Raw genomic sequence first — 14,953 nt, 5'->3', positions numbered from 1 at the left:
AAAAGTGAGGGATTGGTTTGTTGGTTAACTTTCTACTATCCCAAATTACTGGATTTTGAGTTATTTATTGGTTGATGTTGATCTTTGCAGGAAGAACTAGTGTCCTGTAATCTCTTCATGTGGATTTCATTTTGCAGATATTCAAAATATTCCCACTGGCAGGAACATCCAAGAGAAGCAGTACTACCCAGAAGTGAGATAGAAGTGATTTGAGGACTATTTATTTATATTTTGGATTGTGGGTGCCATTTTTTTCTCTGTTATTCTGCTAACTTTCATCTTATTTATATCTTGCTTTGGATATACTTAAAGCGTTGAGTTTTACTTTTTGCCTCTAAAAAACTGGCCGTTCGTTTCAAAGAACAAGTCTGTGTACAGTTCTCCAGAACCAGACCAGAGATTTGGAATTTTCTCCTTTAAATGTCTGTGGTTTGCATTTATTCACAAACAGAAACCCACAGAGGTATGTATTTGGGTTTGCCTGTGGGTGCCTGCCCACCTACATAGAGCCTTGATTTTCCAGCATGAGCCCAGAAAATATGGTCATGGTAGTCTCTTATGTCATTAATATCAACTTTTTCCTTTTGCTGAGTCAGGTTTTAGATTATACCATCAGCCCATGGTTGGACACCATGGGGGCCCATTCAAGACCTGGAAGAACATTTGTTTCCTTGGCTTCAAAACCTCAAGAAATGAATAACACCAACCCAAGGCTGTTGAGTTGTAAAGTACTTCCTAAATCCTGTGTCCCGTTTAATCATCTTCTCCCATTCCATCCTAGGGAAAGACATTCCCGGTCAGGCATCTCTGGTGTTTGATGTTGCATTATTGGACCTCCATAACCCCAAAGACAGCATTTCCATTGAGAACAAGGTAGTACCTGAAAACTGTGAGCGGATAAGTCAAAGCGGGGACTTTCTCAGGTATCATTACAATGGCACGCTTCTGGATGGCACCCTCTTTGATTCTAGGTAAGGAAATGATTAAAGTCTTCAACTGCCAGAACATTGTATTAAATAAAGTCTGCCATTGGCTGGACCATGATTTAAATACTCTGTCAATGTTGAGTTATAGTTGGCATTTTCATCTCTAATACAGGTTTCTGTTTTCTGATACTTAGTTCTTTCCTCCCTTCCTTCCTTCCTTCCTTTCTTTTTTTTTTTTTTTTTTTTTTTTGAGACAGGGTCTCGTTCTGTTATCCAGTCTGGAGTGCAGTGCAGCTGCATGATTGTGGCTTTCTGCAGCCTTGAACTCCTGGGCTCAAGCAATTCTCTCATCTCAGCCTCCTTAGTAGTAGCTAGGATGATAGGCGTGTGCCACCATGCTTGGCTAATGTTTTATTTTTTGTAGAGATGGGCTTAAGTTTCTTCATAGGCTCTCGTAACCATTTCTTTCTTGGGGGCTGTTTTAGATGGTTCTGCAGGAAGACAGGAGAGACTCACCCTTGACTCCCACCATCCCCCTGTACTGTGCTTAGCTATCCAGTTATAAACCTCATTATGGGGCCCAAGATGAGGAGTGGCCAGAAGTGATGTCAGGGAGGTACAGTAGGCAGAGAATGGGCTTGATGCCAAGAGAGCTGGGCTCTAGGCCCCTGTCTGTGGTGTACTAGCTGTATGACTTTGGATAGTGTTTGACTGCCTTGGACTTCATTTTTCCCTATTCCAGTACCTTTGTCAAGTAGATGGTTGGATTAAAGAGATAAGGTATGTGTCACAGTGCTTTACAAATTTCAGAGGCTGATCAGCTGGATGGCACTGGTTGGATGCATTCAGCTCCCTTCTGGATGCTGGGTGCCATAGAGGCTAATTACTGGCCTCTTTTGTTGTTCAAAGTTTTGTTTTGTTTATCAGGCATGGCCTGCAATTGTAGAGATGGCTTGTGTTTGGCCTGTTTTGCTCATTCTAGTGGCATGTGTTGTTTGAAACTACTCCTTTAGCTTCCAGTAGAGCAAACAAGTAGTGACAGCAACCTCCTTGTCTCTGAGGTGATAGACTTCTAGTTAATGTAGTCATCCAAAACCATTACAGAAGAATTTGTATATGGCATTATTTCATTTGAATAATTCATTCTTGTTCCTAGGATCTCTTTTAAATTTGTCATTTAAATTTTTTGGAAAACAGTAATAGTTACGTAGCTCAAAACCAAAACAAAGTATGCATTAAGATATGTGGTAAATTAGCCAGGTGTGGTGGCAGGTGCCTGTAATCCCAGCTACTCAGGAGGCTGAGTCAGGAGAATGACTTGAACCCAGGAGGCGGAGGTTGCAGTGAGCTGAGATCACGCCACTGCACTCCAGCCTAGGCAACAGAGCGAGACTCTGTCTCAAAAAAAAAAAAAAAGAAAAGATACGTTGTATACCTGTTCCTGTCTGCCTAACCTCCCTCTCTCCCCTACCCCTTAGAGTTAACCATCTTTATTGGTTTCTATTTTTAATTTTTCCAATATCTGGATTTTTTTTTTTTTTTTTTGAGGCAGAGTCTCACTTTGTCACCCAGGCTGCAGTGCAGTGGCACAATCTCGGCTCACTGCAACCTCCACCTCCCGTGTTCAAGTGATTCCCCTGCCTCAGCTTCCCAAGTAGCTGGAGTTACAGGCACACACCACCACGCCTGGCAGATTTTTGTATTTTTAGTAGAAACGGGGTTTCACCATATTGGCCAGGCTGGTCTTGAACTCCTGACCTCAGGTGATCCACCCAACGCAGCCTCCCAAAGTGCTGGGATTATAGTTGTGAGCCACTGCGCCCAGCCTAATGTGTGGATTTTTTAAGATGCAAATATAAGCAAACACAAATGTTATTTTCTTCTCTTTAAAGTATATGGCTTTCAGAATATAGTATTACTAGGGAACAAAGTGGTGTTCTCCTTGATTTTTGTTACTCTGGGGTTTTTCCATACTAATACATAGAGAAAAATCCTTTATTTTTTACATCTACATGGTGTCCCATTGGGTGAGTATATTGTATTTAGATAACCATTCACCTACTGATGAACATTTGAGTTGTTTTTATCTTTTTCTGTTACCAAAAAAAAATCATTTAGTGCATATGTGTATTATTCTTTGTTACATTCCAGTGTGGTTCTGTTCTTTATTCCCTGGAATTATATTTCCAATTGAAAGACCACTTTTCTGTGTACACCAGATTTCTGTTCATATAATGGAACCACAGTTTTCTTAGGTTTCAAGAGCTTTCCATTTTAGTACAGTGGGATCTAGCCCATTCTAACCAGCTGCATATATTTCATTGTATAGATTTGCCTATTAGGTAATCAATCCTTGTTGTTTGTCCTGTATGTTTCCTGTATTTTGACACTTAAGGCTGCAGTAATTATTTTTGTAGGAAAATCTTAAAATATATGATTGTTTCCCTGGGATACATCTCTAGAAGAATCTCTGGGTCAAAGGTTATGTGTGTGTGTGTTTTTTGTTGTTGTTGTTTTTTTTGTTTTTGAGACAGAGTTTCGCTCTTCTTGCCCAGGCTGGAGTGCAATGGCGTGATCTCAGCACACTGCAACCTCTATCTCGTGGGTTCAAGCGATTCTCGTGTCTCAGTCTCCTGAGTAGCCGGGATTACAGGCATGAGCCACCACTCCCAGCTAATTTTATATTTTTAGTAAAGATAGGGGTTTCATCATATTGGCCAGGCTGGTCTTGAACTCCTGACCTCAGGTGATCTGCCCGCCTCGGCCTCCCAACGTGTTGAGATTATAGGTGTGAGCCACCGCGCCCTGCCTTTTTTTTTGAGACAGTATCTTGCTTTGTCACCCAGGCTGGAGTGCAGTGGTGTGACCTCGGCTCACTGCAACCTCCACCTGCTGGGTTCAAGTGATTCTCCTGCCTCAGCCTCCCAAGTAGCTAGGATTACAGGCGCCTGCCACCACAGCAGGCTAATTTTTGTATTTTTGATAGAGACAGGGTTTTGCCATGTTGGCCAGGCTGGTGTCGAACTCCTGACCTCAAGTGATCTGCCTGCCTCGGCCTCCCAAAGTGCTGGGATTACAGGCATGAACCACTGCACCCAGCGGTTATGTGTATTTTTTATACCTTTTGATACATACTACCAAGTTGCCCTCAAGGAAGGTTTTACTCAGCATCACAGTTTAAGAGTATCCCATTCCCTACAAATTCAGTAACACTGGGTATCATTTAAAAATAATCCTGGCTAATTTATAGGAGAAAACAATGATACCTGTGGTTTTAATCTGAATTTTCTATTGCTATTGGGATTGAAATTCCTTTGGGTGTTTATTTGAGTACCTTCTTTTGTGAACTACCTGTTCAGGTCCTTTGCCTATTTTTCTATTTAGGGCATTGGCATTTGTCTGTTTCTTGTTGATTTGAAGAGCTCTACACATTAAAAATATTAATTATTTTATGGCTGCATATTATTAAAAACATTTTCCTCATTTTCCTCAATTTATTTGTTTGTTAATTTTGGTTATGTTGATTTTTGGCCCATTTAACTGTAAACCTTTTATGTTGTTAAATACATTAGACTTCCTCATTATGGTTCCTGTCTTTGGTGACTTGTTACAAAGTCTGTCCTCTTCCTAGAGTATATAAATGTTTGCCTGTATTTCCCTCAAGCCTTTTAATAGTTTTTTTTATTCTTTAAGATATTCTTTATTAGAATTTTTATTTTCAAAAGTAATAAGTTCTGTTTTTTTTGAGACAGAGTCTTACTCTGTTGCCCAGGCCTGGAGTGCAGTGATGTGATTGCAGCCCACTGCAACCTCCACCTCCCAGGTTCAAGCAATTCTTCTGCCTCAGCCTCCAGAGTAGCTGGGACTACAGGTGTGCACCATCATGCCCGGCTAATTTTTTTGTACTTTTAGTAGAGATGAGGTTTCACCATGTTGGCCTGGCTGGTATCAAACTCCTGGCCTCAAGTGATCCACTCGCCTGGGCCTCTCAAAGTGCTGGGATTACAGGCATGAGCCACCGCACCGGGCCAGAGGTAATATGTCCTAATTGCATAATGGAAACAATGCAAAAATATATAGCAAAAAATGTAAATTTCCTGTCAGCCCCTTCCATTCTCACTACCATGAGATAACCAGTGTTAACAACATTCCGCAGTTTCTCTCTATGCTCATAAATGCTTTCATATTTAAGTCTTTAATCCATCTGGAATTTATTGTGGTATCACTGCGACAGGAAGGATTTAACTTTATTTTTTTCCAGGTGGTTAGCTAGTTTTTCCAACATCCATCATGAATGACTCTATCATTTCCTCACTGCTCTAAAAGGTGATTTTTGTTATGAACTAAATTCTTATATGTACTTTTGAGTCTTTGTGTAGAATTTTTATTCTTTACCTTCTATCTATTCCTAGGGCATCATCACACCTTTAACTATGATTAACTAGTGTTAGCTTTTTAATTTGTATAGTAGAGGGCATTCTTTTTCTTTTTTAAAAAATAACTTTTTTTTCTAGTAAGTGATGCATTGACATGATTTAAAACCCTGGAAGTATGAAAAGGTATACAATGACAAATTTCCCTCCTATCCTTGTCCCACCTCCCCTCTTCGTAGGGAACCAGTGTTATTAATTTCTTTTTCTTTCTTTCTTTTCTTTTTTTTTTTTTGAGACGAAGCCTCACTTCTTTGCCCAGGCTGGAGTGCAATGGTACGATCTCGGCTCACTGCAACCTCTGCCTCCCAGGTTCAAGCGATTTTCCTGCCCTCAGCCTCCCGAGTAGCTGGGATTACAGGCACATGCCACCAGGCCTGGCTAATTTTTTTAGTATTTTCAGTAGAGATAGGGTTTCAACATGTTGGGCCGGGCTGGTCATGAACTACTGACCTCAAGTGATCACCCACCTCGGCCTCCCAAAGTGCTGGGATTACAGGTGTGACCCACTGCCCCCGGCCCAGTGTTATTAATTTCATAGGAGTTCCATACATATATAATGAAGTACATATATGTATGTATTTCCCTCTTAATTTTTTACAAGAATGATAGCTTGCTATATACTGCACCTTAAAAACAGCATTCTTAATTACTTCTTTTTTCAGATGAATTTTAGCATTACTTTACTGAGCTCCCCACCACCACCAGATACACACCCCTGGGATTTTGATTCGAATTGCTTTAAAATTTGTAAGTTAGTTTGGGCCAGCCATGGTGGCTTAGGCCAGGCACGATGGCTCACACCTGTAATCCCAGCACTTTGGGAGGCCGAGGCAGTGGATCACTTGAAGACAGGAGTTCAAGACCTGCTTGGCCAACATGGTGAAACCCCGTCTCTACCAAAAAACAAAAATTAGCTGAGTGTGGTGGTGCATGCCTGTAATCCCAACTGCTTGGGAGGCTGAGGCAGGAGAATCGCTTGAACCCGGGAGACGGAGGTTGCAGTGAGCTGAGATCTTACCATTGCACTCCAGCCTCAGTGACAGAGTGAGACTGTGTCTCAAAAAAAAGAAAAGATAAAAGAACTTATAAGTTAGTTTAGGGGAGGACTGACGACTTTGCTTTTCCACTGGGGAACAGGATGGTTTTGCATTTACTTGTCTTTAACTTTTATTCAGCATTCACTACAATTCAAGCCCACCCCGCCACTCCGTCTCTCCTTCTGAGGCTCTTTCCTGCCTCTCGGCTTGGCCCTTGCTGCCAGACCATTGCTCTTCCCTTAGGCAGATCCCACAGCCTTCGGTGTCTGCTGTCTCCCCTCTGCCATGGAATCTTTGCAACTATTCCAGTGGGCAGCAGTCCCCACTGTGGGTACCTGCCATCTCTCTCACTACTTGGTGTCCCTTTGTCGGGAGCCCACCATGTAGGTATCCTTCTCTTCCCTGAATGCCTGGCAGTGGCTACACATTGCTGGTGATCCCCAGGGTCCTGCAGGTGGGAACCTGGGGAGGGTGAGCCCTGCTCTGGCTGGAGGATGCTGGGAGCTGACACGGTCCTCCTCTTCCCTGCTGTGTTCCCCTCCAGGCCTTCCTGGCCAGTGCACCAGGAGGAGGCTTGGAGCTGCTCAGCGTAGGGTGCTGTTCTCAGTGAGTGGGAAGGGGGACTCACAACCTCCTCTGGGAGTTTATGTGGACAATCTCCTGCTTCTTGGGTGAGGAGAGACATCTGTTGTGATTCTTTCTTCGTGCCCCATGACTTTGTGGTCTCTGAGGGGTATTGAGAAGGGAGAACCCCCACAGCTCTGCCTGTGTATCGGCCTGGCCCCATTTGGCGGTCCCTCTTTTCCAAGGCATCATGCCCTGGCGGTGAGGTGAGGGAATGGCAGGACCGATTGGCTCTTTCAGGACAGGCTTTCTGCCTCATTGGCACCAGGTGGTGTGGGGAAGGGGTGCAGGTCACGTGGTCCAGTTTGATAGTGGACTTGTGGCATATGAAGTTTTATTATTTTATTCTGGAATCATTATGCTGTGGGGAATTGATTCCTCTTTTTACCAAACTCATGGTAATAGACTCACTCGGCAGTTTACACACAGGCTGGATCCTTCCACTGAGTGGATTTGGAGCTCCTGCCAGGAGCACTTGGAAAACCCAAGTATTCACCAGGGTGGCGGGGTGAGCAGGGGTGATAGTGGGAGCCTTTTGTCGGGCTGTGGTGGAGACTGAGGAATTCATTACTCTCAGTGTGTATGCTGCTTTCCTGGTGATCGGAATCTTCATGTCAGGCTGGGTGCTGTGGCTTAGGCCTGTAATTCCACACTTTCGGAGGCCAGGGCAGGCAGATCGCTTGAGCCCAGGAGTTCGAGACCAACCTAGGCAACGTGTTGAAACCCTGTCTCTACTAAAAATACAAAAATGAGCCAGGCATGGTATTGCATGCTGTAGCCCCAGCCACTTGAGGGGCTGAGGTGGGAGGATCACTTGAGCCCAGGAGGTTGAGGCTGCAGTGAGCTGAGACCAGACCACTTCACTCCAGCCTGGGAGACAGAGCAAGACCCTGTCTCAAAAAAAAAAAAAAAAAAATTAAAAAGTAATTAGAAAATAAAAACAGAATATTCATGTCCCACATATGCAGATATTTTCTCTTTAGATATTGGAGACATTGTCCTTGTGACACATTCGTAGTTTCTGATAAGGCCTACGTTCGATTCTGTTTTTTGTTTTCAAGACAGGGTCTCACTCTGTCACCCAGGCTGGAGTGCAGTGTTGTGATCTTGGCTCACTGCAACCTCAACCTCTCCGGCACAAGCAGTCCTCTGACTTCAGCCTCCTGAGTAGCTGGGACTATAGGTGTGTGCCACCACATCCAGCTAAGTTTTGTAATTTTGTAGTGACAGGGTTTTGCTATGTTGCCCAGGCTGGTTGAGAGCTTGATTGTTTTCATTAACTTGACATGGTTATAGAGTGTACAGGCTGGGCATGGTGGCTCATGCCTGTCAACCCAGCACTTTGGGAGGTCGAGGCAGGAGGATCACTTGATCCAGGAGCTCAAGACCAGGCTGAGCAACATAGTGGGACCCCATCTCTACAAAAAAAAAAATTTATTAGCTAGGCATGGTAGCATGTGCTTGTAGTCTCAGCTACTTGGGAGGCTGAGGTGGGAGGATTGCTTGAGCCTGGGAGGTTGAGGCTGCAGTGAGCTGTCTATGATGGTGCCACTGCACACCATCCTGGGTGACAGAGTGAGACCTTGCCTCAGAAAAGAAAGTACAGTGTTCAATTTACATTAGCTCCATTTCTGTGTGATGCTTCTCATAACCCACACTGCATTCATAACCTGACAAAACTGGAGGGCCACACGGCGTGTCTCTACAGGTGGCTGTTCATATGCTGTGTGGGGGTTCCTATTTACCCTTCCAGGGGAGCATGTTTCCTGGCTGTCTCGTCAGATACTGTGGTTTATGCTGTTCCGGAGTCTAGAGGCCTCTGTGTGCCTTTGCATCTCTTTCCCAACTAATTTGCACAGCTGCTGTGGGGGCCCTCATGAATGACCTCTTTCTTTCCTTTCTTCTTTTCTAGCTACTCTCGGAACCGCACGTTTGACACGTACATTGGGCAGGGCTACGTGATTCCTGGGATGGATGAAGGTCTACTTGGTGTTTGCATTGGAGAAAAGCGAAGGATTGTGGTCCCCCCTCACCTGGGGTATGGAGAGGAAGGAAGAGGTGAGCATCAGCATCACCTGCCTTCCTCACTAGCTGTGGCTGCTTCCACATTGCTTGGAACAGGGCTTCTTTTTCTTTTTCTTCTTTCTTTTTGAGATGGGGTCTCCCTCTGTCGCCCAAGCTGGAAAGTGTCGTGTGTGATCATCGTGTACTATGGCCTGGAACTCTTGGCCTCAAGCAATCCTCTTGCCTCAGCCTTCGGAGTAGCTGGCACTACAGGCACGCACCACCACACCCTGCACAGAGCTTCTTGAGAGCCAAAATATTGAAGCTAAAGTCCAGCTTAAGACTGGAATGCCCAAATAGATTTAGTTTCTAGAGTTGTCCTGTTATTTCTCCTTGTTTCTCTGCCCATTTTCCTTTACCTTTTGAAAATGTTAAATCCTACACCAAAGTCGGAAGCACTTTACAGTGAATTCCACTTTCTTTTGCCAATTGTTAACGTTTTGCTATATTTGATCTCTTTTTATATTTATTTATTTATTTTGGGCTGAACCATTGAAAGTAAGTGCAAAAGCCCCTCTTTGGTTTTTGTTTTATATATTATAAAATTCACCCATTTAAGTATATAGTTTAATGACTTTTAGAACATTTAGTGGGTTATGCCACCATAACTGTAATCCCGTTTTAGAAAATTTTTGTCACCCTCATACCACACTTCCTTTTAAAAGTTACACAAATCATACATGTTGACTTTAGAAAAAGAAAATACAGATAAGCAAAGAAATCCTGCCACCCAGAAATAAATATTTTTTTTTCCTTTTTTTCTTTTTTGTTTTTTTTTTGAGATAGAGTCTCATTCTGTCACCTAGGCTGGAGTACAGTGGCATGATCTTGGCTCACTGCAACCTCTGCCTCCTGGGTTCAGGTGAGTCTCGTGCCTTAGCCTCCCAAGTAGCTGGGACTACAGGCATGTGCCACCACGCCTGGCTAATTTTTTAAAAAATTTTCAGTAGAGATGGGGTTTCACTATGTTGGCCAGGCTAGTCTCAAACTCCTGGCCTCAGGTGATCTGCTCACCTTGGCTTCCCAAAGTGCTGGGATTATAGATGTGAGCGCCATGCCATGCCAGAAATAAATATTGTTAGTCTTAATCTGGTAGGCAGAATATTCAGCCCCTCAAAGTATCTATGTTCTAATCCCCAGAACCTGTGAGTATGTTACCTCACTTTATTTATTTTGCTTTGAGACAAAGTCTTGTTCTGTTGCCCAGGCTGGAGTGCAGTGGTAAGATAAGCTCCTAACTCACTGCAGCCTCCAGCTTCTGTTTTAAAGTGATCCTCCTGCATCAGCCTCCTGAGTAGCTACGACTACATGTGTGTGCTACCATGCACGGCTAATTCAAAAGCAATTTTTTTTATTTTATAAAGACAGACATGGTCTCGCTATGTTTCCCAGGCTTGTCTGGAACTCCTGAGCTCAAGCAGTCCTCCCACCTTGGCCTTCTGAAGTGCTGGGATGACAGGTGTGAGCCACCATGCCTAGCCTGCTGTTACCTTATTAAAAGATACTTTACAGATTTGATTAAGGATCTTGAGATAGGAATAGTATCCTGGATTATCCAGGTGGCCTCAAAATACTTTCAACAGTCTTTGTAAAAGGGAGGCAGGTGGTCAGACCGGGGAAAAAGTGCTAAACTGCTGACTTAGAAGATACAGAAGGAGGACCCTGTCAGGGAATGAAGGTGGCCCCGAGAGGCTGGAAAAGGTAGGAAACACATTCTCCCCGGCAGCCTCCAAAAGGAACACATCCCTAACAATACCTTGAATTTATGCTTCTGCCTTCCAGAATTAGGGGAATCCGTTTGCATTGTTTTAAACCAACAAGTTTGTGGTATTTTGCTGCAGCAACCGTAGGAAACAAATGCAGCCATGAAGTGAACGTCCTTCTGTACCTTTGAGTGTATGTATAGGTTTAAAAAAAAATGCCCACCTACGCTAATCAATACGGACAAACATGGGATTGTCTATGCGTATTACTTTGTGATTTCTCTCTTCACCCAATTTGTGGTGAACAACAGATATGTTGTGAACAACTTTCTATGCTATGTATTTTAATGGCTGCTCCCTCGCTTAGGAATAGTTGATGCAGTATTTATTTTGTTTTCGTATTCTTTTGCTGATGGAGGCTGGCCTTGCTGGCTGTACTTTTATTTTGTTAGTTCTGATCTGTGTTTTTATTGATACATGATATGGATCTTGAGAGTTTTCCCAGTAGTGTTTATCCCAGAGGATCCAAGAAACGTCAAGTTGGTTGGAAAGTAGGTTGTACCATGGAGAAATATTTTTTTCTCCCTGACTTAAATTTCTGATTGATTAAACCACAACAGATCACAGCTTAAGATCCATTCGACAGGCTTTTCTTCACACGTCCTGCTTGTCTAGTGTCTTGATGCTCTATTGCTTTTTATCGTGTAGATTTCTACTTCTAGTCAAATATAAACAGAAACAGATAATTACTTTCTGAATGTTCTTGTTTCATTATGGCCTGAGGACTAATCTTTCCTTTCTTTGAAAAGAATGCATTGATGGAAAACATTTGCTTAAATTACTTTTTTTCCTCTTGGCTTTCTATCAAGTATGAGACAGAGCTCTGCGAAGAATTATATAAGCCTCTGGGAAGCCGCTGAAGGCTCATAAATTTTCTGGGCAGTGAGACTGCTTCATCCTGAATCACGTTGCTCTGGGAGGAGGGCATCCTGAGTGACCCTGAGGTATAAACCCCAAGTGCTCTTGAGTGGAGTCTGCCTCTGTCCTCTCCTGATCAGCACCCTTGGCCTCTTTGTGGGGGTTACATAGGAGCTCATGCTGATCCCTGAGGGGCTGACCCGAGAAGGGTCAGGACGCTGAAGCTGTCTACTTAGTGGCTTCTTCGCTGCATACCACAGGGCCAGGCACATTGTGAAAGTTTGGCAAATATTTGTGGAAGGAATGAATTGTGGGCTGACCGTGTGCTCCCAGCCTCTATCAGCATTTCATTCTATCACAGCCATTTTCCCCTGCAAGATTGCTGGAGGGGAAAGGGTAGGCCTCCTGGGAGAGGTTCTGGATCTTTCTGCCATCTGCTTTGTTCCATGGGTCAGCCCTGAAATTAGGGCACTTGGATGGGTTTGCAGCCTCAAAGTGGAGAATGGATTCTGCCTGCGAGGTTGTGTAAGCATCACTTCATCGATGGCTTGCTGTTACTCAACTTCCAGATTACCTTTTGAGCACCCTTTTAGGAAAGAGGAAAGTTAATAAATTACATTTTACCCACTGTGTGTCTGGGACTTCTTGCACATGAACTCATTCAAACCTGGAAACAGTCTTCTGAGGCATCATTACGCTCATTGTTTAGAAAGATAATGAGGCCCAGAGAGTTCCACCCATGTGTCCAAGGCCACAATAGCTAGTCCATGATGGAGCTGGAATTGGACCCAGGGCTCTCTGACCCATATGTGTCCTAGACAGACAGAAAGAATGAGTCCCCATTAGGTAGTGACTTGTTGATACCCATATGTGGAGAACCGAGACCTCAAACCAGAAGTCCTAGAGCTCTCAGAGGAAACATACCCGCTCAGAGGAAACCCACCTTCCTCAGAGGAAACCCACTCCCTCAGAGGAAACCCACCCCCCTCAGAGGAAACTGACTCTCCGCAGAAGAAACCCACCCCCCACAGAGGAAACCCACCCCCAGCAGAGGAAACCCACCCCCAGCAGAGGAAACCCACCCCCAGCAGGAGCTGCAGAGTTTCTGGGGTGGGCTATTGGCTGCTTTTAAGTTTTTCTCATCTGTATCTCTTCTGAGGGAGGCATCCTCATGGTGAGAACAGAATGATGACTTCTGCATTGGTTAAGGGTTTATACAGAGAGGAGGTTTGTGTTGGGGCCATGCTGGACTATTTCTGTCCGTTTGCTTCTCAGCACTCATTTCTGTACTTAATCTACAAATAGCTTTGTGGAAGTCAGAGCAAGATAGAGGGATAGAGGTTCGAGGCCTTGGTGCTGCCTGGGGTAGGTGGGGTCTGTGGTTCAAGGTTCTGATCTTCGTTTTTGCAGGCCGAGAAACTCCATCTATCCATTCATCAAAGATTTATTGAGTTTCTTCATGACCAGGCCCTGCGCACAGTGTTAGGGATTCAGCAGAAAGAAACACAAACAAAACTTCCTACGCACACAGAGAGTGTTTCCTTGTTGATGCTCTCAATAATGTGTGTGCCTCAGAGGTTATCAGGCACCTGGGAGACTGACTCATGTTGACTTCCTAGAAGCTGACATACTCACCTGATGCTACATGGTTCCTTGACTGGGTGTGAATCGACCTGTACACTGGTTGGAATTCTTGTTCCTGGAATCCTTGGGGCCTGAGAGGCTGAGTTCATTTGACTGCTGACATCAGATTCCAGGGGTGTGGGTGGTTCCAGATGCATTCCTTTTTGCCCTGGAGAAGGCCCTGCACCCGAATGCATCTTGGAGGGGAGATTATATTTGAATTGACAAAATTTGGTGACTGCTTAGCTCAGTGTTAGAAGTTTTTAAAATTTGTGGTAAAATATACTTAACATCTTTACCTTTTTAACCATTTTAAGTGTACAGTTTAGTGGCATCAAATATATTCACAATGTTGTATAACCATTACTATCATCTACACTCAGAACTCTTTCATCATCTCCAACATAGACCCATTACACAATAACTCCCGATTCCTCCCTCCTATCAACCTCTGGCAACCACCTTTCTTTCTGTCTCTACCAATTTGCCTCTTCTAAGTGCCTCACTTGAGTGGAATCATACAATATTTCTCTTTCTGTGTCTGTCTTATTTTACTTAGCATAATGTTTTCAAGGTCTATTTATATTTTAGCATTTATCAAAATTTCAAGCTGGGCACGGTAGCTCACGCCTGTAATCCCAGCACTTTGGGAGGCTGAAGCAGGCGGATAACCTGAGGTCAGGAGTTCAAGATCAGCCTGGCCAACATGGTGAAACCCTGTCTCTACTAAAAACACAAAAATTAGCCAGGGGTGGTGGTACGTGTCTGTAATCTCAGCTGAGGCAGGGGAATCGCTTGAACCCGGGGGACGGAGGTTGCAGTGAGCTGAGAACATGCCACTGCACTCCAGCCTGGATGACAGAGCAAGACTCCATCTCAAAAAAAAAAAAATTAATTCCTCTTTTCTGGCTAATAAATTTCATTCCTTTTTATTGCTGAATGAATATTCCATTGGATGTATATACTGCATTTTGTTGATCAGTTCGTCTGGTGATGAACACTTAGGCTGTTTCTACTTTTTGTCTATTGTGAATAATGCTTAATGCTTCTGTGAATATGAGTGTACAAATATCTGTTCACATCTCTAGCTTCAATTCTTTTGTATATATACCCAAGAAAGATATTTTTATTTAATGTTCTATTGAAATATAATTCACATACTATAAAAGTAATCATGTTAAAGTTTACAATTTAGTTGTTTTTAGTATATTAACCAGGTAACATAACAATTACCTCTACCTAATTCCAGCACAGTTTCATCACTCCAAAAAGTAACCCATAACCATTAGCGGTCACTCTCCATACCCTGGCCTCATCCACCCACTGCTCCCACGCTGGCAACAGGTAATCTATTTCTTGTCTGTATGGATTTGCTTACGCTGGACATTTCCATATCCCTGGAATCCTACAGTATGTGGCCTTTTGTGTCTGGCTTCTTTCACTTAGTGTAATGTTTTCGGGTTCATTCCCAGGTGATTTTTAACGGGTTGCCAAGGTTGAGAAACCATAGATCTGCCTCTGCAGACACCCACCCTGTCCACGCGTGTTAGCTTCCCACACAGAGCCGTCCATGGCCCTGGCTCTGAGCAGCCTTCTGGCCAATGGCAGGCTGTACTTCTTGGTTC

General features: G+C 43.8%; 1 protein-coding gene across 1 annotated transcript in view; it reads left to right on the top strand.

Annotated features, from left to right (window-relative positions):
- Nucleotides 1-14,953, top strand: part of FKBP9 (FKBP prolyl isomerase 9) — a 49,168-nt gene that overhangs the window by 22,129 nt on the left and 12,086 nt on the right. The window contains exons 5-6 of the mRNA XM_002818068.5: nucleotides 782-971; nucleotides 8,933-9,078. Of these exons, the coding sequence (XP_002818114.2) occupies nucleotides 782-971; nucleotides 8,933-9,078 (336 nt within the window). The remainder of the gene's footprint in view (nucleotides 1-781; nucleotides 972-8,932; nucleotides 9,079-14,953) is intronic.

The sequence above is a fragment of the Pongo abelii genome, chromosome 6 (assembly GCF_028885655.2).
Source record: "Pongo abelii isolate AG06213 chromosome 6, NHGRI_mPonAbe1-v2.0_pri, whole genome shotgun sequence".
NCBI classification, from domain to species: Eukaryota; Metazoa; Chordata; class Mammalia; order Primates; family Hominidae; genus Pongo; species Pongo abelii.
This window is presented reverse-complemented; position numbering and strand designations above follow the sequence as displayed.